This window comes from Macaca fascicularis, chromosome 17 (genome assembly GCF_037993035.2).
Source record: "Macaca fascicularis isolate 582-1 chromosome 17, T2T-MFA8v1.1".
Taxonomy (NCBI): domain Eukaryota; kingdom Metazoa; phylum Chordata; class Mammalia; order Primates; family Cercopithecidae; genus Macaca; species Macaca fascicularis.
The window spans coordinates 22,209,146-22,235,134 of NC_088391.1; the positions used below are offsets into that span (position 1 = coordinate 22,209,146).

Sequence of the window (25,989 nt, forward strand, 5' to 3'; positions counted from 1 at the left end):
AAAATAAAAAATAAAAAACTGGTCTGGCACTCACAGCTAGGCCTTGGTGTTCTCCTGTTTAAAGAAACCAATGTCACATAATGTCAACATCAGAAGAGGTCACTGTGACTATAATAGCTCATAACGAAAACAAGATCACTCTATAACATGTCTGAACACAGAAAAATACATGGACCTTGTACAAACTACAAGAGTAACCAAACATCCCAAAATTATGGCTAATATGAGTGACTGCTGCTTTTTTATCAATTACAGCGTGAGTCTCACTCTGGTCTTCCTTCCTTCTAGATGGGATTGATTAAGATACCTCATCATAGACCTACCCCTGCTTCCTGATAACATTCAATACAGAGCAAAGCTCTGCTTCCTTAAACCTTCCCCTAAATCACCTATGTATTAGTCCATTCTCACACTGCTAATAAAGACATACCTGAGACTGGGTAACTTATAAAGAAAAAGAGGTTTAATTGACTCACAGTTCCACATGGCTGGGGAGGCCTCACAATCATGGCGGAAAGTGAAGGAGGAGCAAAGACACATCTTACATGGCAGCAGGCAAGAGAGAGTGGGTGCAGGGGAACTGCCCTTTATAAAACCACCAGATCTCATAAGACGTATTCAGTATCACAAGAACATCAATGGCAAAGATCCACTCCCATGATTCTATTACCTCCGACCAGGTCCCTCCCACAACACATAGGAATTATGGGAGCTACAATTCAAGATGAGATATGGGTGGGGACACAGCCAAACCACATCAACATGACACAGACTCAAATGCTATAAGTCCTTTCTGATATCTAAGATGGCCCATGGTTCGCCATGGTGTGGCTAAGGAGTCTGGAATTCATTTTATAGGCAGCAGGAATAGGAGATAATCAAATCTGTTCGACCAGTAGAGTGACATGAACAAAGCTGTGTTTTAGAAAACTAAACTTGACAAAACATGTAAGACAATGAAGAGACTGTTTGCAAAGATAGTAACAAAGTCATTGCAGTAGCTCGGGGGAGACAAGGAATCACAAAAGACACAGGCCATGATTCAAGTGGCATGTGATAATACATCAGGGCAGTGGCAGTGGGAATGAAAATGAGGTAACATACACTAGGATATCTGCAGGGAGAATTGATAGTGGGTAGAGATTTTGACATGGTTTTAACCATCAACGTAATTTTACATTCAATAGGTAGGAATTCCTCTGACCAGATTTTTCATAAGCTGTTCAGTCTTATTCTGAACAAAATAGATATGAGATTTTTGTATCTATAAGTTCACTTTATTAGCATAAGATGGAAAGTTATGAATAGGATGACTTTCTATTCACCTTACCTGGATTATAAAATTCAAGGTTGGATTTAAGCCTACCATATGGATAAGGGATCAACTGAGCCCTTAAGTGTCTTTCAGAAGCTCCCATGAAGGGCATTAGAAGTTTTGTGAGCATATTGTAAAGCAAACTTGGTGCCTATGTGTGCATATTCAGCAGACTTGCCTGGATTCTCAGCTCCAGGAGACTAAAAAAGATGAAGATGTGCCCCATAGGAACTAATCATACTATTATTCACATGAAAGTAAAAAAGATGCACAGTTTCAATGGCAAAAATGAAGAAAACTTCCCAATATTATAATCGACAGGCTGAGCTCAAGGTGGTACAAGGCAATTTAGAAACAGGAAGGCCCTATTTTGGAATCGGCTTGGTTCCAAGAGCTTTTCCAACTGAGATTTTTACAACTGAGACCCTTCTCCCCTAGAAATAATGCTGGAAATGGTACCCAGGAATCGAGTGCAGCCAGGAGAGGTCACAAAAGCCCATCTATCCTACAGTAAGTTTAATTATGGTACTAATCCATGTTGGGCCTGGGAAGAGGAGGTCTTCCATATATGCTGATCACAGAGAAAGCAGACACATTTCCTCAGCTTTACTTTTGCCTATTCTAGCAAAATCTAGATCTTGGCAGGAAGAAATAGAAGTCAACTGACCAAGTCTTTCTCTCTGAGCTGTCTGTCCTACCCTCTCCAGCAGTCCTCTCCACAGGTAGCCTGTGTTTCTACAGTGCTCACCACCCCTACACCCTACTCAGATATTCCTGACCTTCAAAGTACATATTATGCCTCTCAATTACCTATTTTCCCTAACCCCCAAAAATCTAAAGACCTAGATTTAGTTGCATCACTTACTGTCTCTGTGACTTTGGGAAATTTTAATTATCCAAGCCTCCACCTATAAAATGGAGATGATACATCCCTAATAGGGTTAATCTGAAAATTAAATGAAAAAAAGCCTATATGAAATGTGCCAAATATTGAGCCTGACATTCCACAGGTTCAAAATTACTTAGCAGGTGTTTTTCAAGCTTTTAAAATAATCTTTCTTCTTTAAAAGTAAACTAAAAAAAACACAAGAAGCAAAGAACAAAGTCGTCCACAAGCACAAGCAGTTGTAAGTTTGACATGTCCTTCTAGGTCCTGTGTGTATACAGAAACAATATCCAATTTTATAGGATTGAGATCTTATGTATCATGCTTTTTCATACCATGAAGATTTACCAATTGAAAACCCCAAAGTTATATAAGTATTTTGATAACCAAAAATACACTACACGAACTCTATCTGTTAGAAAAAAGAAAAAAGAATGTAGGTGGAGCTTCTAAGATGGCTGAATAGGAAGAGCTCCAGTCTACAGCTCCCAGCGTGAGTGATGCAGAAGACAGGTGATTTCTGCATTTCCAACTGAGGTACCAGCTTCATCTCACTGGGGCTTGTCGGACAGTGGGTGCAGGACAGTGGGTGCAGCCCACGGACCATGAGCCGAAGCAGGGCGAGGCATCAACTCACCCAGGAAGCGCGAGGGGTCAGGGAATTCCCTTTCCCAGCCAAGGGAAGCCGTGACAGACAGCACCTGGAAAATCAGGTCACTCCCACCCTAATACTGTGCTTTTCCAACGGTCTTAGCAAACAGCACACCACGAGATTCTATCCTACACCTGGCTCAGAGGGTCCCACGCCCACGAAGCCTTGCTCACTGCTAGCACAGCAGTCTGAGATCGAACTGCAAGGCTGCAGCAAGGCTGGGGGAGGGGCGCCCACCATTACTGAAGCTTCCGTAGGTAAACAAAGCAGCCAGGAATCTCGAACCAGGTGGAGCCCACCGCATCTCAAGGAGGCCTGTCTGCCTCTGTAGACTCCACCTCTGGGGGCAGCAGAAATACAAACTACCATCAGAGAATACTATAAACACCTCTATGCAAATAAACTAGAAAACCTAGAAGAAATGGATAATTTCCTGGACACTTACACTCTCCCAAGACTAAACCAGGAAGAAGTTGATTCCCTGAATAGACCAACAGCAGGCTCTGAAATTGAGGCAATAATTAATAGCCTACCAACCATGAAAAGTCCAGGACCAGACAGATTCACAGCTGAATTCTACCAGAAGTACAAGGAGGAGTTGGTACCATTCCTTCTGAAAGTATTCCAATTGATAGAAAAAGAGGGAATCCTCCCTAATTCATTTTATGAGGCCATCATCATCCTGATACCAAACCCTGACAGAGATACAACAAAAATGGAGAATTTTAGATCAATATCCCTGATGAACATTGATGCAAAAATCCTCAATAAAATACTGAGAAACTGAATCCAGCAGCACATCAAAAAGTTTATCCACCACGATCAAGTGGGCTTCATCCCTGGGATGCAAGGCTGGTTCAACATACACAAATCAATAAATGTAATCCAGCATATATACAGAACCAAAGACAAAAACCACATGATTATCTCAATAGATGCAGAAAAGGCCTTTGACAAAATTCAACAGCCCTTCATGCTAAAAACTCTCAATAAATTACATATCGATGGGACGTATCTCAAAATAATAAGAGCTATTTATGACAAACCCATAGCCAATATCATACTGAATGGACAAAAACGGGAAGCATTCCCTTTGAAAACTGGCACAAGACAGGGATGCCCGCTCTCACCACTCCTATTCAACATAGTGTTGGAAGTTCTGGCTAGGGCAATCAGGTAGGAGAAAGAAATAAAGGGTATTCAATTAGAAAAAGAGGAAGTCAAATCGCCCCTGTTTGCAGATGATATGATTGTATATTTAGAAAACTCCATCATCTCAGCCCAAAATCTCCTTAAGCTGATAAGCAACTTCAGCAAAGCCTCAGGATACAAAATCAATTTGCAAAAATCACAAGTATTCCTATACACCAATAACAGACAAACAGAGGGCCAAATCATGAATGAACTCCCATTCACAATTGCTTCAAAAAGAATAAAATACCTAGGAATCCAACTTACAAGGGATGTGAAGGACCTCTTCAAGGAGAACTACAAACCACTGCTCAACAAAATAAAACAGGACACAAACAAATGGAAGAACATTCTATGCTCATGGATAGGAAGAATCAATATCGTGAAAATGGCCATACTGCCCAAGGTAATTTATAGACTCAATACCATCCCCATCAAGATACCAATGACTTTCTTCACAGAATTGGAAAATACTACTTTAAAGTTCATATGGAACCAAAAAAGATCCTGCATTGCCAAGACAATCCTAAGCCAAAAGAACAAAGCTGGAGGCATCATGCTACCTGACTTCAAAATATACTACAAGGGTACAGTAACCAAAACAGCATGGTACTGGTACCAAAATAGAGATATAGACCAATGGAACAGAACAGAGCCCTCAGAAATAATACCACACATCTAAACCATCTGATCTTTGACAAACCTGACAAAAACAAGAAATGGGGAAAGGATTCCCTATTTAATAAATGGTGCTGGGAAAACTGGCTAGCCATATGTAGAAAGCTGAAACTGGATCTCTTCCTTGCACCTTATACCAATTTAATTCAAGATGGATTAAAGACTTCAATGTCAGACCCAAAACCATAAAAACCCTAGAAGAAAACCTAGGCAATACCACTCAGGACATAGGCATGGGCAAGGACTTCATGTCTAAAACACCGAAAGCAACAGCAACAAAAGCCAAAATTGAGAAATGGGATCTAATTAAACTAAAGAGCCTCTGCACAGCAAAAGAAAACTACCATCAGAGACAACAGGCAACCTACAGAATGAGAGAAAATTTTTGCAATCTACCCATTTGACAAAGGGCTAATATCCAGAATCTACAAAGAACTTAAACAAATTTATAAGAAAAAATGAAACAACCCCAACAAAAAGTAGGCAAAATATATGAACAGATACTTCTCAAAAGAAGACATTTATGCAACCAAAGACACATGAAAAAATGCCCATCATCACTAGCCATCAGAGAAATGCAAATCAAAACCACAATGAGATACCATCTCACACCAGTTAGAATGGCAATCATTAAAAAATCAGGAAACAACAGGTGCTGGAGAGGATGTGGAGAAATAGGAACACTTTTACACTATTGGTGGGACTGTAAACTAGTTCAACCATTGTGGAAGACAGTGTGGCGATTCCTCAAGGATCTAGAACTAGATACCATTTGACCCAGCCATCCCATTACTGGGTATATGCCCAAAGGATTATAAATCATGCTGCTATAAAGACACATGCACATGTATGTTTATTGTGGCACTATTCATAATAGCAAAGACTTGGAACCAACCCATATGTCCATCAGTGACAGACTGGATTAAGAAAATGTGGCACATATACACCATGGAATACTATGCAGCCATAAAAAAGGATGCGTTCATGTCCTTTGTAGGGACATGGATGAAACCATCATTCTGAGCAAACCATCATTCTGAGCAAACTATCGCAAGGACAGAAAACCAAACACTGCATGTTCTCACTCATAAGTGGGAGTTGAACAATGAGGACACTTGGACACAGGGTGGGAAACACCACACACAAGTGCCTGTTGTGGGGTGGGTGTTGGGGGGAGGGATAGCATTAGGAGATATACCTCATGTAAATGACACGTTAATGGGTGCAGCACACCAACATGGCACATGTATACATATATAACAAACCTGTACATTGTGCACATGTACCCTAGAACTTACAAGTACAATAATAATAATAAAGAAAAAAGAATGTAATCACACCTTTCTTGAGACAAAAGTTTCATAGAAGACAAAAATGGACACAGGCCTCTAGATAAATGTATTGGCAGTGTTCCAATTAAAATACAGCATTCCCTTAATGCTGAATTTAAAATGAAACATAAAGCAACAGAGTATATTAAGCATAATGTTTCTAGGAAAATTATCAGATCTACATTAAAATATTAGCAAGATTGGTATGTTTCCATTTAATTACTTAATGTATTCCTGTAATACAACCAAAAGAGATACAGCTACCTCAATGGCTAGCAACAAAACGTAAATATGAACACATTTGCATGCATCTCTCCCTTTTTATTTCGTTCTACCCCTCTGCTGCCAACTTAAAGAACAAGCCCTGACCTACACCGCTCAGAAGTGGTTTAACAATTCCATGTCCAACATGCATCTTTTTTTTTTTTTTTTTTTTTTTGAGACGGAGTCTCGCTCTGTCGCCCAGGCTGGAGTGCAGTGGCCAGATCTCAGCTCACTGCAAGCTCCGCCTCCCGGGTTTACGCCATTCTCCTGCCTCAGCCTCCCAAGTAGCTGGGACTACAGGCGCCCGCCACCTCACCCGGCTAGTTTTTTGTATTTTTTTTTAGTAGAGACGGGGTTTCACCGTGTTAGCCAGGCTGGTCTCGATCTCCTGACCTCGTTATCCGCCCGTCTTGGCCTCCCAAAGTGCTGGGATTACAGGCTTGAGCCACCGCGCCCGGCCGACATGCATCTTTTTTTATCAATTATAACCAAAAAAAAAAAAAAAAAAAAAAGTACAAATTGGCTAATTCACTAGCTCTACTTTTTATCATACATTGTTACCTCAGGACATCTATAAAGCTTAGATATTGCAAAATAATTAACTTGGTCCACAATAAACACAGGTACTTTACTAAAAATGCACATATAGACCTATGGTTATAATCCAAGACATTCTTCTATATATGGAGATACTAGCAAAAGCCCTTTCTTTCACCCTCTTCCACCATTCTAGTGACTAAGTACAGAACGACGTCTAGCTCCAAGAGGCAGGTTAAGAAAGGTCACTCCCAGAAGACAGGACTTCCTAAAAACTAACAGAAGGACATTTGAAAAGGAATTATTTTACTACCTCTACTTTTAACAAACTTTTAGCATTAGGACTTGTTTCTCCTTTGAAACACACCAATATTAATTAAAATGCACATGTACAACAATGGTTAGATAATCTGAACTAATCTAACTCACAGCTTCTCTCAGCATACTTGCTCCTCCCCGCACCTGCCACCATCCAATGAACAGTCAGCACACTCTCCAAAAACACCAAGCTCAATGACACTGTTCCCAAATGCAACCACTCCTGTGAAATAACAACAACAAAAAATACCTAATGGGTGTTACTTTTGTCTTCTACTTTTAACGTGTTGTGCCTTTTTAAACATCTCGAATGACTAGCTATTTTAAATAGGACTTAAGTTTTCCACTGTAGAGACTAGATATGAAATAAGAACCCATTTGTCCAGTATGTACACAATACATAAAGTACAGCAAAGTTAAATGACATGTACATATCATGCAGGGCGACGGATTAGCTGAAATTTTCTAGTATGTACTAGCAAAGCAAAACACCTTTTGCAACTTCTTCCCTCCCACCCCCCTCAACCCAACAAACAAGTACTGAGAGTAGTATACTGTTCACAGAGGTGGTTTAACAATTCCACTTCTGAAGACAGTATTTCCCATTTGTTTTTATAAGCTATTTACAGGCTGGTGCGGTGGCTCAAGCCTGTAATCCCAGCACTTTGGGAGGCCGAGACGGGTGGATAACGAGGTCAGGAGATCGAGACCAGCCTGGCTAACACGGTGAAACCCCATCTCTACTAAAAAAATACAAAAAACTAGCCGGGCGAGGTGGCGGGTGCCTGTAGTCCCAGCTACTTGGGAGGCTGAGGCAGGAGAATGGCGTGAACCCGGGAGGCAGAGCTTGCAGTGAGCTGAGATCTGGCCACTGCACTCCAGCCTGGGCGACAGAGCGAGACTCCGTCTCAGTAACAAAAAAATAATAATAAAATAAAAGCTATTTACAAAAAGCATTATTCTAGTAGTCCTACTTTTAAACATACCACACACTTCTAAGTATACAGAAAGACTAGATATTTCATATAAGAATTATCCAATATGTACACGGCACTGTTGAATAAAATTGTACACACATAACAATGATTAGAATCTCAGGCATCTTCTAAATATGACCATTTGGGCCTTGAACCATTCCCTCCTTACTTCCTTCCCTCTGCCTTCAATGCTGTTGACAAGTATAGACCATGTATAATGCTTAGAGATGGTTGAACAAATTCATATCCAGAAGTGACTTACAGAAGACAAGCTTTCCTATGAATCTCAAAACAAAGTATATGGAATGTACTGGTTTTACCAGGTACTTTCTCATGTACTGGCACCTCTTTAGATGTTGCAAAATTAGGACTCATTTGTCCATTATATACCCTATACACATAGCAAAACTAAACGCACTAAACATACAGAAAATGGTGCTGAAAATATCCAAATATAAACGCTAGCATTTTACCTTTTGCAATTCCTTCCTTCCCACCTGCCCTAAAACACTGTACAAGTATGGATAGTAGTATACTGCTCAGAGATGATTTATCAATTCATTTACAAAAGAAGATATTTCCTATCCAATGTAGCAAAAATATATTTAAAAAGCAATGTTTTGGCCGGGCGCGGTGGCTCAAGCCTGTAATCCCAGCACTTTGGGAGGCCGAGACGGGCGGATCACGAGGTCAGGAGATCGAAACCATCCTGGCTAACACGGTGAAACCCCGTCTCTATTAAGAAATACAAAAAACTAGCCGGGCGAGGTGGCGGGCGCCTGTAGTCCCAGCTACTCGGGAGGCTGAGGCCGGAGAATGGCGTGAACCCGAGAGGCGGAGCTTGCAGTGAGCTGAGATCCGGCCACTGCACTCCAGCCTGGGCGACAGAGCGAGACTCCGTCTCAAAAAAAAAAAAAAAAAAGCAATGTTTTACTACTTCTACATTTAACATTTAACTGGCACTTCTAAACATCTAGATAGCCTAAATATTTTAAATAAGGGGTTAATTTGTCTACTACATATACAGTAGTCTTGAATAAACTGCACACATATAAGGATAGTTATCATTTGAAAATGCTTTCAAACTATGAACATTCTGGACCAGAACTCTTTCCTTCCCCATCAACTCAATAATGCTCAAATTTTCCGAAGACAGTATTTCCTAGGAATTGTAAAACAGAATTTATACAATATATTAGTCTACAAACTCTACTTTTGTCATACACAGGCAACCTCTTTAACATCTAGAAGGACTGGATGTTATAAATTAGGACTCGGTTGTACTTTATATCAGGGGTTCCGAACCCCCGGGCCAGATGGGTACTGGTCTGTGGCCTGTTAGGAACTGGGCCCACAGCAGGAGTGAGTGGGCAGTACCACCCAAGCACCACCTCCTGTCGGAACAGCAGCGGTATTAGAATCTCATAGGAGCAGAAACCCTTTGTGAACTGCGCATGTGAAGGATCTGGGTTACATCTCCTTATGAGAATCCAACGAATGCCTGATGATCTGAGGTGGAACAGTTTCATCCCAAAACCATCCCCCTTGCCCCATTCACGGAAAAATTGCCTTCCACAAAGCCAGTTCCCTGGGCCAAAAAGGTTGGGGACCACTGCTTTATATACACTGTAAACACAGATAAGTAAAACAACACTCACAGACATAAGGGACAATGGTTACTCTTGCCTCACTATGGGCACATGGGCACCGAGCTCTTTGCACCTCCACCTCCTCCCCTGAAACACAACGTTGTATTACTGAAGAGGTGGTTTGGCCAGTCCCCACTAAAAACATTTCATATGAATGTCAACAAAAAGATATTCACAAAATGTGTTATTTTACTACCTGTACTTTTAACACATATCAGGCACTTCAGAACATCCAGAAGAAAACCCAGACATTTCCAAACAACAAAAGTAAAAAAAAGTACTTAATATTGTCAACCATGTATACAGTAGTGAGGAATAAAATACACACACAAAGCAATGGTTAAAATATGAAAATGTGGCCGGGCGCAGTGGCTCACGCCTGTAATCCCAGCACTTTGGGAGGCCGAGGCGGGCGGATCACAAGGTCAGGAGATCGAGACCACGGTGAAACCCCGTCTCTACTAAAAATACAAAAAATTAGCCGGGCGCGGTTGTGGGCGCCTGTAGTCCCAGCTACTCGGGAGGCTGAGGCAGGAGAATAGCGTGAACCCGGGAGGCGGAGCTTGCAGTGAGCCGAGATCGCGCCACTGCACTCCAGCCTGGGCGACAGAGCGAGACTCCGCCTCAAAAAAAAAAAAAAAAAAAAAAAAAAAATATGAAAATGTCTCCTAAATATGATCATTCTGGCACGGAGCCTTCTCCTCCTCCTTCTCAGGTCTTCCACCCCAAGTCCTCTTACCCAGTGAACAAATGTGGACATGTCATCCCGATGTCACTTGCAGAGGTGGTCTCACAAATCCATTTCAAAAAGTCATTCCAGAAGACATTTTCTATGATTTTTTTTAAGAAGTGAGCATTTGCGGCCGGGCGCGGTGGCTCAAGCCTGTAATCCCAGCACTTTGGGAGGCCGAGACGGGCGGATCATGAGGTCAGGAGATCGAGACCATCCTGGCTAATATGGTGAAACCCCGTCTCTACTAAAAATACAAAAAACTAGCCGGGCGAGGTGGTGGGCGCCTGTAGTCCCAGCTACTCAGGAGGCTGAGGCAGGAGAATGGCGTAAACCCGGGAGGCGGAGCTTGCAGTGAGCTGAGATCCGGCCACTGCACTCCAGCCTGGGCGACAAAGCGAGACTCGGTCTCAAAAAAAAAAAAAAAAAGAAGTGAGCATTTGCAAGATGTGTGATTTTATGACTCTTTTACCATAATTTAGCAAAACCTCTTTACATCTAGAAGGGCCAGATGTAGCAAGCGTTCTTTTAAAAGTTTGGGGAGGTCAGTTGAGAGCAGTTATTCCTATTACATACACAGGTCTTCTATACAGGGCCAGTACATCTCTCCAAAGACCAGTGGGTCCTGGTCCTTCCAGTTGCCCAAATGTGGCTTATTATCCTACCATTTCTCTTCTGATATGAAGGTATGGTAGATGGGAGATCAACCCCGCCTGGTGGATTCTAGCAGTTTCATCCGTCAGGGCTCTGCTCACCTTCTGGACCACTAAGGCCTTGCTTGGTCCATTGTCATCAAGAATGAGGCAGGCATCACCCAACTGGGACAGAGTGGTCACCCCAGGCCTCGGTCGTGCAGGGTTCTAGGCCTACGGAGGTGGCAGAGTCGGGTCCATCTGCAGACCTGCCTTCCAGGCCTCACCCCACAGCGCTCTCTCCACGGTGTTCCCACAGCTGCCAGGCTTCCCACCCCACACACCAGTGCCACCCAAAGGGGCTGCATCCTGAAGGCTTCATCTAGGCCAGGCGGGGTTAGGCCAGGAGGCCCAGCAGCCAGCTGGGTCTGGGCTGACCAGAGGCGGCTGCCTGATGGTCAAAGAGGTGGAGTGGAGAGAGGGGTCCTCCTCTGCATCAAGGCCTGGGCCCTGCTGGTGCACAGCCATGGCAAGGGCTCCAGGTGCCTGCAGGGCAGAGGTTCGCTTGTCCTTGGACCCCAGCTTTCCTGGGAGGGCCATGGAGGAAGTGGCCATGCTCCGATTCTCACCAAGCTCTCTGCAGGATCTCCAGAGTGGCTTTTTTTTTTTTTTTTTTTTGGTGAGACAAGGTCTTGCTCTGTTGTTCAGGCTGGAGTGCAGTGGCATGATCATAGCTCACTGTAACCTCAAATTCCTGGCCTCAAGCGATCCTCCCACCTCAGCTTCCCAAGAAGATGGGACTACAGGCATGCACCACCACCCCCAGCAAATTTTTGTATTTTTTGTAGAGATGAGGTCTCCCTACGTTGCCCAAGCTGTTCTCGAACTCCTGACCTCAGGTAATCCACCCATGTTGGCCTTCCAAAGTGTTGGGATTACAGGCATGAGCCACAGCACTCAGCCTCAGAGCAGCTTCTTATTACTTTATTTAATTAAAAGAACAAAGCACTTTGTAGTTTAAAACCATATGAATATATAATCTGTTACATTTAATGTGTAAAGAAAAAATAAAATCCCAAGCGCCCCCAACAGACTGAATGGATCCCCTTGTAGCCAAGTGAATTCCAGAAAGAAAAACTAAAAGAGAAACTAAATTCCAAGTTCTAAATGCTCCCTCCCTTTTGGAGTTTAGGCACAACTAACTAGTACATTAAAATAGACATCCTAGACTGCCCTAACAGACTCTTTGTGGCAATAAGATACCAAATTCCAGCCTGACTATGGTACAGCATCACATGACAGAAAGCAGACTCTGAAGGAAATAAAAATATTTTACCCCAAAATATATTTCTTTGACATATTTTGAAATGGCCCTGTAAAGCTGTCTTTTGTGGGGTAAATTTGCATCTATAGAGACACTCTTACCCCTTCCAGGTCTTTCCCAGATCAAGGAGAGATAAGTGAGAATCTGTTATTTTTAAGGGTTGAAAAGAGAGGCTTTGAGCCAGGAACATGGCTCATGCCTGTAATCCCAGCACTTTGGGCGGCCTAGGCAGGTGGATCACAAGAGGTCAGGAGTTCAAGACCAGTCTGGCCAATATGGTGAAACCCCATCTCTACTAAAAATACAAAAAATTAGCTGGGCATTGTAGTGCATGCCTATAGCCCCAGCTACTTGGGAGGCTGAGGTGGGAGAAATCATCTGAACCCAGGAGGCAGAAGCTGCAGTGAGCTGAGATTGAGCCACTGCACTCCAGCCTGGGCAACAGAATGAGACCCCATCTCAAAAAAAAACAGAAGAGAGAGACCTTTCCTTTTTGGTCATCAAGTGGTTATTAGACATGAATTTTAAATTGTTAATGTTTAAAATGTAGCCAATTCTTACATCTCCAGAAAATTCTTAAAAGAACACTTTTTCCTAATACCCACACACAAAATGCATCTGTCCTGCTTCACTCATTTTCCTACCCTAGCTGGTTAAATAGGCTCAAAATTCAAACCTGTCTTAATACTCATCCAAAAAAACACAATTGGAAAGATGACTACACCCCACCACCACCACCAACAAATTACCAATTAACATTTAAAATGCTGAGATTTATTTTACCCCATGTTTTAAAGAACCGAAATCATAAAATCCTATGATTGTTTTTTTAAAAAGGCTTATCAACGGTTACTTCACATCTTCTACCTAATAGAAAAGTCCACCCAAAGGTATCACGCATGAATTTTTATAAGTAGTAAATAATTACAGAGACTAAAAATAACCTTGAAACTTAGACCAAGGCTAACGGCCGATTTCTACCCTGTTTTCAGGCTCAAGAATCCTAAAACGAATTCTAAATTGTGAAATTGGAGTCTGTCCCCAGCCAGAGTAGCAGACTTAATGCACCATTCATCTGTTCTGCTCTCAGCCGCTCATTGAAACAGTCACAGTCGTTCGATTTTTAGGGAAAAGACAGTACTGCAAAAGTACATTCCAGAGGTCCTTCCATAAAAACCATCCTGTGTGCTCCATCTGCATGTGCAATCTGCTTGTGTATTTTCAGCCAGCTTGCACGGGCAGATTACTGCGTACAATTAGAAAGCAACCTCACGGGCATTCGATAAACTGCCTTCATTATTACACTCAGGAGAGTCCCTTTGGATGTCAATAAAAGCCTAGTTTTCTGCCTGTTAGCTAAATAATTGACAACACTAAAAATAATCAGAAGCAAATGAACGAAGTCAAGAACAAGGTGTTAAGAAAGAGCACATTAAGATTCTCATGGTGGTGCCCCAGGTCGCTATCGTGAGCTTTTTCTCCAGCAACTTGGATTTACAATCCGCTCAAGTCCATGGTTGCCCTCTCTACAGAAAACAGTATCATTCCTGGTCTGCTGTGCGAATCACACATTGCAGCATGGGGAAGCTAGCAAAGTACTGACTGGTTTGAAAGAATTTCTTATGCGTGTTTCTATTTTGTGTTCCTTCGTTTGACAGTTTCAGGAGAAACTAATTTGGGAGGTGGGGGTAGGCAGTCTGGTTGGTCTGGCAAAACCTTTGTGATGTTAAAAATCCAAAGAGCTGGCTGGACTCGGTGGCTCACACTTGTAATCCTAGCTCTTTGGGAGGCCAAGGCAAGTGGATCACTGGAGGTCAGGAGTTTGAGACTACCCTGGCCAACGTGGTGAAACCCCATCTCTACCAAATATACAAAAATTCACCAGGTGTGGTGGCATGCGCTTGTAATCCCAGCTACTTGGGAGGCTGAGGCAGGAAAATCACTTGAATCCGGGAGGCGGAGGTTGCAGTGAGCCAAGATTGAGCCATTGCACTCCAGCCTGAGCAACAGAGCGAGACTCCGTTTCAAAAAAAAAAAAAAAATCCAAAGAGCTTTCCTAGACGTTTTTTTCCCACCACAAACTGATTCTAAGAAGGTATGACAAAGACTTGTCATATAGAGGATCCATCTTTTCTAAATCTCTTTTATGTTTCTAACTATACAATTGCTGCTTATTTCATGAGCTATTGGTCTTTTAATTTCAAAAGTAATTCAAAACACAATACTCTTTCAAAGAACCTCACGCATATACCTCTTCTCGTGTTTCTCAATAGGCTTTAAAAATCAATTTGAGATCCTTCTCGTTTTTAGCCAACCTCTCTTTTTCTTGGTTACCTGGGACTTTTACAACAAGCAGAAGAAAGAGCAAGAGTGAAATGTGCGTGTAATTGAATTCAGCTCCACTGACAGTAGGCTGGGTGGCTGAGGGCAAAGTTTTTTTTTTCTTTACAGAAAAAAGAGTGATTGATCTTCTGTATTTAGTTGTTTTACTAAGACTCAAGAAGCTAGAACTATAAAAGAAAGGAGGTTGGACGCACAACTTCTAAAGTCTTTTAAAACTTCAAGAATCTCTTATCCTTTACTTTGCCGTATTTAGAACTCTCCAGAGAATGAACCCATTCAACTATCCAGTCCTGTGCCCAAGGCCCCTCACTGCTAAGTAGGTCTTCCCTCTTCTGATGTAAAACTAGTATGTCATAGGACAATGACATTTGTTCTCATTTGTGACTCTAGGCTACCAAAGTTGAGAGGTGAAGCCAGCTGAACTTCTGGGTCGGGTGGGGACTTGGAGAACTTTTCTGTCTTACAAGAGGATTATAAAATGCACCAATCAGCACTCTGTAGCTAGGACTGTAAAACACACCAATCAGCGCTCTGTGGCTAGCTAGAGGTTTGTAAAACGCTCTAATCAGTACTCTGTAAAAACATACCAATCAGTGCTCTGTGGCTAGCTAAAGGTTTGTAAAATGCACCAATCAGCACTCTGTAAAATGGACCAATCAGCACCTGTAAAATGGACCAATCAGCAGGATATGGACAGGGACAAATAAGGGAATAAAAACTGGCCACCCCAGCCAGCAGTGGCAACCTGCTTAGGTACCCTTCCACACTGTGGAAGCTTTGTTCTTTCGCTCTCCACAATAAATCTTGCTGCTGCTCACTCTCTGGGTCTGTGCCACCTTTAAGAGCTGTAACACTCACCACAAAGGTCTGTGGCTTCATTCCTGAAGTGAGCAAGTCCAAGAACCCACCGGAAGGAATCAACTTCGGACACAAAGCCACCAGCGCAGCCCCTAATCTCTCTCACCTCTTCAGGCTGAGTCTTGAAATAAATTCTCATTCATTCTCTACCCATGAGAGGAAAAGCAATGATACATTCACAGCGGTCATCTAGTGCCTTCCTCCCACCATATCTCCGCAAGACAGACAGTTTCTCCTGGTGCTTAGCTCCTTAGTTTCCCACTAGCTCCTCACTCAAATGCCTTCCTTACAAGAAGAGTGGAGAGAGACAGGCTAAGGATTCTGTGATGAAAATTAGAGTGAGGCTCCTTTTTAGCTGAGGAGGATGACATCACTTACCAACACTTTCATCCTACCCAATCCCATCTCCCATCTATTTTCTGGCCTGGGTAGCAGAAACACAGTATCTAACTTGTTAAGGAGCAAGCAGCGGGTTGAGAAACTTCTCTTCCATTCCTGCCTCTGAATCTTAAAGCAAGAAAGGGCTGCTTATGATAGAGGCAGGATAATTTTAGTGGCGTGAGAAATCAGAGGATACTGTGCTGAGGAGGAGGAATATGTTGGAGGGTGTCACAAATACGCTCACCCCGACATGTGAGTGATCTTAAATTCTGCAAACAAGGAACAACAATGGAGCGAGAGATCAGGAGGCAGGCAGTGAATATTTCATATGAAAGTGGAGCGCCCACTACTGGTTCTGGTGGGACCAGAAATTCACGTACAGCCTCCATAAAATAGAAGTTATATGAGCCTACTCAACAAGGGCCACTGTAAGAAGGATCATTTCAAGTGCCTGTAATAGGAACTTTTATGTCATTTACATATTTTATGTAATTCTTGCAAATGGCCTATAAGATAGATACGATCTCTATTTAAGAAAAAAAAAAAGGCCGGGCGCGGTGGCTCAAGCCTGTAATCCCAGCACTTTGGGAGGCCGAGACGGGCGGATCACTAGGTCAGGAGATCGAGACCATCCTGGCTAACACGGTGAAACCCCGTCTCTACTAAAAAATACAAAAAACTAGCCGGGCGAGGTGGCGGGCGCCTGTAGTCCCAGCTACTCAGGAGGCTGAGACAGGAGAATGGCCCGAACCCGGGAGGCGGAGCTTGCAGTGAGCTGAGATCCCGCCACTGCACTCCAGCCTGGGCGACAGAGCGAGACTCCGTCTCAAAAAAAAAAAAAAAAAAAAAAACAAAGAACGCTGACATTCGAAGAGTTTTAGTGGGAGCTAGGACTTTGAACCCAGATCTGCTTGGTTCTATTTCTACCACATTTAGAATTAATGTAGGGCCAGAAATAGGATTCTTTGGTTTTGTCTTTTAATCAATGTGCAGGTAACCTGGCTACCAAGAGTTAGTACATGAGCGTATCCTTCAAGCCTACATAACAAAGTAGATTGCGTTATAAAGCACGTAGTAGTTGCCCCGTATCTATTAGCTGCTGTTGTTCACAAATCATACTGCAAATTACCTTACTGTATGACCACCAGTGGAGAGTTTTGCCAATAACTACTAAATGACTTCTCAATTCTTGTCTAGAAAAAAATACAGGTGTATAGCAGCCCTCAGTCCATTAGATAAATCCCTGGTCAGTTTAGATTCTGCTTAGGCACTTCAGTGCACACACTCTGTTCCTTATATTGGTATCCTGGAAGTCAACATAAGCAGAAGTACCTTGGATCACCAAAGGATCAAGTCTTCCAAGTCATTTATAATGGAGAATTTCTCAAATTTAGTGTTATTGACTACTCAAGGATACTTTGGTGAGTAGACATGACTCCCACCTTACTTACATGGTGACAGAGTTCAATGACATAATTAATATAACAGCCAATAACCCAATACCAGGTGTTTTGACAAGTGACCATCACCTGAATTTAAAACCTGTATGAACAATCTGCCTATAAAGGCACAAAGTTCTGGAAACATTAACTTACTATTGTTGATGCTCTCTAAATGCTTCTCTCCTAAGGTTTTCTTGAAGTCTTTTTTTCTCCTCCAGTTTATTGCTCTGAAATTGCAAATATCAAAACATAACTTATTAAAGATGCTTTAAGCAGAGCCATGATGCTAAAGTTACCCAAGGTCCAAAATCCTAAGGTTCAAGCAGCCTTGATAGTCTAATACAGTATCCTGCCAGAGGCTCCAAGATGGTATTCCCTGTCAGACCCACGGGCACTGGACTGAAAGCCAGGAGCTCCAAGTTCTTTCCACAGCTCCCCTCTCCCAACTTGATTGGTATAATCACAGAACCAGTATTTTGCGTTTTTATTCTTTAGTTCAAATGATAGCAACATTTATTTTTTAAGCAGTGCTTTCAAAATGTTTTAATGAAAACATGAAATTTCCATACCAAGTATGTTAAATTAAAATTATAATAAATGGTTAAATAGCTCATACAAAATTTATATATACACCCAAATTCTACTAAAGTATTCAGGAAGAGATTTTCAATAAGACAATCCAACTCCCTTCTGACTTAGAATCACATACTTAAAGCTGTTGAGGGACTGAACAGCACATGTCATAAAAGAAGCCATCCACTTGAATAGAAAATAGTTTTTTTTTTTTTTAATTAGCTGTTTGGAGAGCCTGGAGATAAAGGGCTTCATATTTGATATTTCTGTCACCATGGCTCTGGCATATTTTAATCCAATTTAAATAACCCAGGAACATTTGCTTTTTGCTCACCATGACACTCTGTCATTTTTTAACTTGCTATGACCTGTGAAAAACAAGTAAAATTCCTAGACAACAAATTTAATGGGGAGTTGAAACACATTCTACTATCCAAGAGGATCATGAAGTTTTAAATGAATCCAAGAGAGACAGTAAGCAGCTGGGTTTACTTTAATAAAAAATTGGATTTGCCCAGAAGAGGACCTGTGAAAGGAGAAAAATGGAAATCATCACTTTCAAGCCCAAACATAAGTCTGGTTCCATCTTTCAAAGAAAGGAAAAACCTGCTTGTATTGTTCATTTCTATGAAAGTCTTCATTCACTTAAAACTAATTACTAGTCCCATTTTGAAAGGCAAAATGGATGATTTCGGTTTCAGAAAAAAAAAACTAAAGGAAATTTACTACAGTCCAAGAGAATCAATTATAAGGCAAGCAACTGGATTATTAATGAAACACAGAATTCTAGGAGGCAAACTAATGGAAAATTATAAAAGCAAATAAACATGATTCTAGTCTAGGAAAAAATCCTGACTCATGAGCACAAAAGTGTTCAATGGTGATGAGTTCCCTGCCCTCCAGGGTGGGGACTAGGGGGGTTGCGGTGGATCTCAAAGGGTGAAAGATAGCAAACAAGCAGTAAGTGTTGATTAAACCAGTATTCAGAAAGCTACTCAGAGAACAGTGAGAAAGCCACAAAAACAGCTAGAGACAAAAGGCTGGATTCCTTTAGCAAAGTCAGAAATTAAGACCACTGGTTTTAACCTTTTCACTAATAGATTCCAACTCATAGTCACATAGTAGCTAAATTGTATCCAACAAAAGTCTACTTATGGCTGGGCACAGTGACTCATGCCTATAATCCCAGCTCTTTCGGAGGCTGAGGCGGGCAGATCACCTGAGGTCAGGAGTTTGAGACCAGTCTGGCCAACATGGTGAAACCTCATCTCTGCTAAAAATATAAAAATTAGCCAGTCATAGTGGCAGGCACCTGTGATCCAAGCTACTTGGGAGGCTGAGGTAGGAGAATCACTTGAACCTGGGAGGCGGAGGTTGCAGTGAGCCAAGATCACGCCACTGCACTCCAGCCTGGGCGACAAGAACAAAACTTCATCTCAAAAAAAAAAAAAAAAAAAAAAAAAAAAAGGCCGGGCTTGGTGGCTCACGTCTGTAATCCCAGCACTGTGGGAGGCCGAGGCAGGCGGATCACAAGGTCAGGAGATCGAGACCATCCTGGCTAATATGGTGAAACCCCGTCTCTAGTAAAAATACAAAAAATTAGCCGGGCATGGTGGTGGGCGCCTGTAGTCCCAGCTGCTCGGGAGGCTGAGGCAGGAGAATGGCATGAACCCGGGAGGCGGAGCTTGCAGTGAGCCGAGATAGTGCCACTGCACTCCAGTCTGGGTGACAGAGCAAGAGTCCATCTCAAAAAAAAAAAAAAGGTCTGTTTATGCCTCAGAAGTTAATAGTTGATGGAGAAGTATTTTGGGGGGAAAAAAAGTAGTAGTAGTAGTATTTCTGGAGTAGTTGAAAAATTATATTCAATCCCTATTCATATCAAATGCCTGTTATATGCTTGGTACCATGTTAGATGCTGGGAATACAGCTACAAACAGAGCAGTGCCCATTCTGGAAAATGTTACAGCCTCGTTGGGGACACAGACAAGAAAGCAATGATGGCAGTGTGCTAAACACATTAGGGGAGAGCAGTCTGCAAATAACATAGTAAGAATGTAGAAAAAGCACTTAAATGGATTGTCAGGAAATGCTTTCAAAAGTTCCACAGTCACTCAGTGCCTACTTAGTATTAGACTCCATCCTCAGCACGAGAGCCACGAAGTTGAATAACACTGGGAATATGGTTTCTAACTTCGGGTAAGCTGCATGTTACAAGGGTGCTTCCTTCTATGGAGAGTAGACTCACAGCTTTCTTCATATTCCCCAAAGAACTGATGACTAAATAAAAGGATAAATACCATGGATCTAATGAGAGATAGAAATTCTAAATCCAACCTAATCTTAAGCAAGAGTGTTTCAGGAGGAGGAGAAGGTAGGAACAGGGTTACTACACTCCATTATATGGGTTGTTCAGCCCAGGGGGTCCCAGCAGGTGGGAGGGGGGTAGGAAAGGAAAGATAGAGCCACTGTTAACCTCACCAAGATTTGTACTGCAGCATGTGGCTGCTTTAGCACAGAGGAGGTATGTTTTTCTGTGTCACACAAAGACACTATCTATCAGCAGTCTGAGCACCCACAGAATTGACTGCCTGAATGCAGAATTGGTCTCTAATTTGCACAAAGACAACCATGGGCTGGTAGTAACCCCGGACAGGAAAGGGGCGTTCCCTGAACTTACATTTTTTTTTTTTTTTTCTTTGAGGCGGAGTCTCGCTCTGTCGCCCAGGCTGGAAAGCAGTGGCGCGATCTCGGCTCACTGCAAGCTCCGCCTCCCGGGTTCACGCCATTCTCCTGCCTCAGGCTCCTGAGTAGCTGGGACTACAGGCGCCCGCCACCACGCCCGGCTAATTTTTTGTATTTTTAGTAGAGACGGGGTTGATTCACCGTGGTCTCGATCTCCTGACCTTGTGATCCGCCCGCCTCGGCCTCCCAAAGTGCTGGGATTACAGGCGTGAGCCACCGCGCCTGGCCCAGAACTTACATTTTTAATATACAAAGGCACAAGAGAATATGTCAGCTCAAGGAAATCCAAGAAACTCATAGATAAATTGAACAATGTTTATAGAAAGAAGTAGAAGATAAGGTTGAGAAAGTAAGAAGGAATAATTATATAGGAACGTATGTGCCAAGCAAAGGAGTGTGGACTTTATGAAACCCAACAGTAAGCCATTATATTAAGCAGGAAAGGAAGTGGCTCACTCTTTTTTTTTTTTTTTTTTTTTTTGAGACGGAGTCTTGCTCTGTCGCCCAGGCTGGAGTGCAGTGGCCGGATCTCAGCTCACTGCAAGCTCCGCCTCCCGGGTTTACGCCATTCTCCTGCCTCAGCCTCCCGAGTAGCTGGGACTACAGGCACCCGCCACCTCGCCCGGCTATTTTTTTGTATTTTTTACTAGAGACGGGGTTTCACCGGGTTAGCCAGGATGGTCTCAATCTCCTGACCTCGAGATCCGCCCGTCTCGGCCTCCCAAAGTGCTAGGATTACAGGCTTGAGCCACCGCGCCCGGCCAGGAAGTGGCTCACTCTTATAACAACATGGAGGTTAAACTGCAGCAAGGGCCACAAATACACAAGAACCCCTGGGGTGATTCTCACAGTAATCTAGGCCTTAAATTATGAGCCCCAAATTAAGTCAGCAGGTATAGGGAACAGAGAAGAAAGGACAGTCTTGAGAAAAACTTAAGGGACAGAAATAATAGGAAGTATCACGATATGGATATGGGACGAGTAAGAAAAGGAGGAAGAGTCTAAGATTACTATCATTTAAGAGCATCAGAATGAACTTATGAGTTCGATTTTGAATTTATTGGATTTGAGGTATATTTGTGGAATATTTAGGGAGAAATATCAAGCATGCGGTAAAATATATGGTTCTGGAATTTAGAAATATGGTCTGGCCTGAAGATACGGACTGCAGAAATCAGCACAAACAATAACTAAATCCTCAAATGTGGAATTTTTCACCTAAGGAGAGGGGCCTAGGCCCAGCAGTATCAGAGGAGACCAAGGGATGGGATCTGGTAAGCATCAACAGTGGAAAAATGAGTAGCAGAAAAGGTTCCCAGGGACGTTCAGAAGGGTGGAATTTGAAGGACAGAGTACTTATAATTGTTAATATTAAATTTTAATTTTATTTATGTATTTATTTATTTGAGACAGGGTCTTGCTGTATCACCCAGGCTACAGTGCAGTGGTGCCATCTGGGCTCACTGCAATCTCTGCCTCCCAGGTTCAAGTGATTCTCTTGCCTCGGCCTCCTGAGTAATTGGGATTATAGGTACGTACCACCACACCTGGCTAATATATGTGTTTTTATAGAGATGTAGAGATGGAGTCTCGCCATGTTTCACAGGCTGGTCTTGAACTCCTGGGATTAAGCAATTGGCCTGCCTTGGCCTCCCAAAGTGCTGGGATTGCAGGCATGAGCCACTGCACCCAGTCTTAATATTTAGTTTTACACAAAGCAAAAATAAGTGAGGAATTTAAGAATCTTTCCTGGGTTCTTTTCTTTCTTTCTTTTTAAGAGCCGGGGTTTCACCATGTTGCCCAGGCTGGTCTCAAAGTCCTGGGCTCAAGCAATCCTTCCTTCTTGGCCTCCCACTGTCCTGGGATTATAGGCATGAACCACTCTGCCCAGCTGGATTTTTCAATTAAGAACACCATTGGTGATCTTAGTTAGATTAGAACCAGAGAAGCATTAGAAAGAAAAGCCAAACTCAGCCTACCAACAAATGAGGAATCAGAGAAGGAAAGGAATCAGAGAAGGTAAATTCTTAAGCTAGCTGAGCCATGTATCCCCTGGGGAACTTTTTTTTTTTTTAATAGAGATTCTTTGGTTCAGGTGATCGTTAGAGAGTCAGTCCACAGAGTGACATTTGGGAACCAAATGTGGAAGAGGAGTCTTTGAAGAAGTTTGAACCATAATGCTTAGGACAGAGGAGTTGAAAGCAGACCACTATACAGAAAATTTTTTACCGTGAGAGATTTGAGTAAGATTAAGTCCTAAGAAAGAAAAACAAAAACAAAACAAACAACAAAACCAGAAAGTGAGAGGAGAAAGGGAGCATAACTGATGGAGAAGCAAGGTCCCTAGGGAGATAGGAGGGAAGATGACATGGTGAACACAGGTGGAAGAATCTATAGTACCAATGAGGAAAGGGACCTTCTGATTCCTCCTGAGATAGGATGGGGGTAGGTGCAGCAAAGGGAGAGTAAGGAAAGAGAAAAATAAAGACACTTAAGGCCAGTGGCCTTTATTTCCTATGAAGTAAGAGACAAGGTCACGTGCTGCAAATGAAAGGAGAGTATAAGAAGAATATAAAGCCAGCAAGAATCTTGGTAATTGGGGTTGGTCCCCAGTTACAATGCAAAGAAAAAAAAAATGCTGGGCATTGGGCATTGTGAAAGACACAGCTGAGATGAAATCTCAGAAATGCGGTGTGGCAAAAGAAAAAACAAAAGTCACATTTGTTTTTCTCTCCAGCAACCTCATTCATGTGGGTTTAGTAGAAATGAAATAATTGAATCCATCCAATTCATGCATAAAAATAATAATACCCTCTATGCCTCCCTTCCAAGAGGTTGATATAATAGATCCAATGAGATAGTGTTAAAGCACTTCTTTACATTTATAATTAGGTTAGGGAACCTTTACTGAGTGCTCACCAAGTGCTAGGTATCGTGCTAAGATCTTTGCATATATTGTATCCTCTAGTCCTGCCAGTCTCATTATTACATTATTATACCCACTTTACAATTAAGGTAAGTGAAGCACAGAGAAGCTATCAGCCTACACTCTTAGTACCACATCTTTATTTCAGAGATATTAACATTACAACATTATGAAGTTAATTAGTGAGATCCTATTACATTTCAATGACCAAAGGTTTAATGCCTCCACCAATTCATCTACAAAGAAATGCATGATGTAGGAACCACATTTCTTGGAAACACTGATGTTCCCTGAAAGTTTTCAGAAATGGAAATGTTTCCCAGTTTATATAAACAACATTGAAATAATTTCCTCAATGTTGAGTTTACCCCTAAAATTTTTCTTAAACTGGTAGCCCTTGCTACTACTTGCTTCCTACAAATAAGAAAGCAACAAGTGTAATTCCTTAACATGTACTTGTATGCATCTCTGCATCTAATATGCAGAACTTATTTTCTACCAGTTAATTCCTACTTCACCGTATGGCATTAAAACTAACTGTGCTTCTCAGTGTCTGCATAAAACACTGTGACTTCCAGTGCTTCAAATGACTTTGGCAGCCATAGCTTACTGGAAAGAGCAAGGAAAGGTGTTGGAAGTCACTCAGATCATTAGCTGGTTTCCTGAATTCTCTGAGGTTATGAGGTTGGGGGATCAAATGAAGTACAGTTGGGCCTCCTTATCTATGAATTCCATATCTGCTGACTCAACCAACTTCGGATGGAAAATATTCAGGGGATGAGGAATAGATGGTTGCATCTATACTGAATATGTAACACGATTTTCTTGTCATTATTCCCTAAACAATGCAGTATAACAACTATTTACACAGCATTTACATCATATTAGGTATTATAAATAATCTAGAGATGATTTAAAGTATACAGAAGAAGGTACATAGGCTATTGTAAATACTACTCCATTTTACATAGGATTTTGGTATCCATTGTGTTGGGGGGGGTGGGGGAGGCAGCAACCAATCTCCCATATTTAAAGGGTGGCTGTATTTGGAAACTATATAATACTGCATATTATCTCAAACATATGTAGATCAAAAGCAGAGTAAGATGAACCTAGGAAATAGACAGAGTCTTTAGAATGGAGTTAGAAGATTTCATAGTTTAGGTTTGTGGGTATCACGAAAGTATGGGAAAATAAAATTATTATTTATCATGTGATTATGGGGGGAAAATGTGATTTACTCCCATAGCACTAAATTTGGGTGAAATGCTTGCTGTGGGGAGTTAGGAAAATCTGTCTATTTATGCTGAAAGAACCAGTGGCAAAACACTCGCATCTGGTAGACTGCTTTTTTACTCTAATGCTCTAATGTCTTAGAGACATTGTCTCTGCTTTATAGATTTCTTGGATAAGAAATCAATGCATTGGCCGGGCGCGGTGGCTCAAGCCTGTAATCCCAGCACTTTGGGAGGCCGAGACGGGTGGATCACGAGGTCAGGAGATCGAGACCATCCTGGCTAACATGGTGAAACCCCGTCTCTACTAAAAAAAAAAATACAAAAAAACTAGCCGGGCGAGGTGGCGGACGCCTGTAGTCCCAGCTACTCGGGAGGCTGAGGCAGGAGAATGGCGTGAACCCGGGAGGCGGAGCTTGCAGTGAGCTGAGATCCGGCCACTGCACTCCAGCCTGGGCGACAGAGTGAGACTCCGTCTCAAAAAAAAAAAAAAAAGAAATCAATGCATCATTATAAAACCACATGAGTAGTATTAGTTTCCTATTTCTGCTGTAATAAATTACCACAAAGTTAACAGCTGAAAACAATATACATTTATTATCTTACAGCTCTGGAGGTCAGAAGTACAAAATGGGTCTCAATGGGCTAAAATCAAGGTGCCAGAAAGGCTGTGTTCCTTCTGGAGGCTCAAAGGAAAATAATCAGTTTCCTGGTCTTTTCCAGCTTCTAGAGGCTACCTACGTTCCTGGGCTAATGGCCCCTTCCTGCATCTTCAAAGCCAGCAGCGGTGGGCTGAATCTTTCTCCTGGTATCATCTCTTCTTTCTCTAGCTCCCTCTTCCAATTTTAAGGGCCCCTGTGATTATATTGGGCACCTGGATATTGCAGGATACACGCTCTAAGGTCGGTTGATTAGCAACCCTAATTCCACCTGTGACCTTAATCCCCCTACCCATGTAAGGAAACATGTTCCTAGGTTCCACGGATAGAACGTGGACATCTTGGG

At 42.2% G+C, this 25,989-nt stretch overlaps 1 protein-coding gene across 26 annotated transcripts in view; it reads right to left on the reverse strand.

The window, feature by feature from the left end:
* EPSTI1 (epithelial stromal interaction 1) overlaps positions 1-25,989 on the reverse strand; it is a 307,624-nt gene that overhangs the window by 251,373 nt on the left and 30,262 nt on the right. For all 26 annotated transcript variants that reach the window (XR_012426892.1, XR_010582571.2, XR_012426888.1 and 23 more), the window contains exon 6: positions 17,662-17,735. Coding sequence is in view for 14 of the 26 variants with exons in the window: in XM_074021918.1 (XP_073878019.1) it covers positions 17,662-17,735 (74 nt within the window). In the remaining 12 variants the exon portion in view is untranslated. The remainder of the gene's footprint in view (positions 1-17,661; positions 17,736-25,989) is intronic.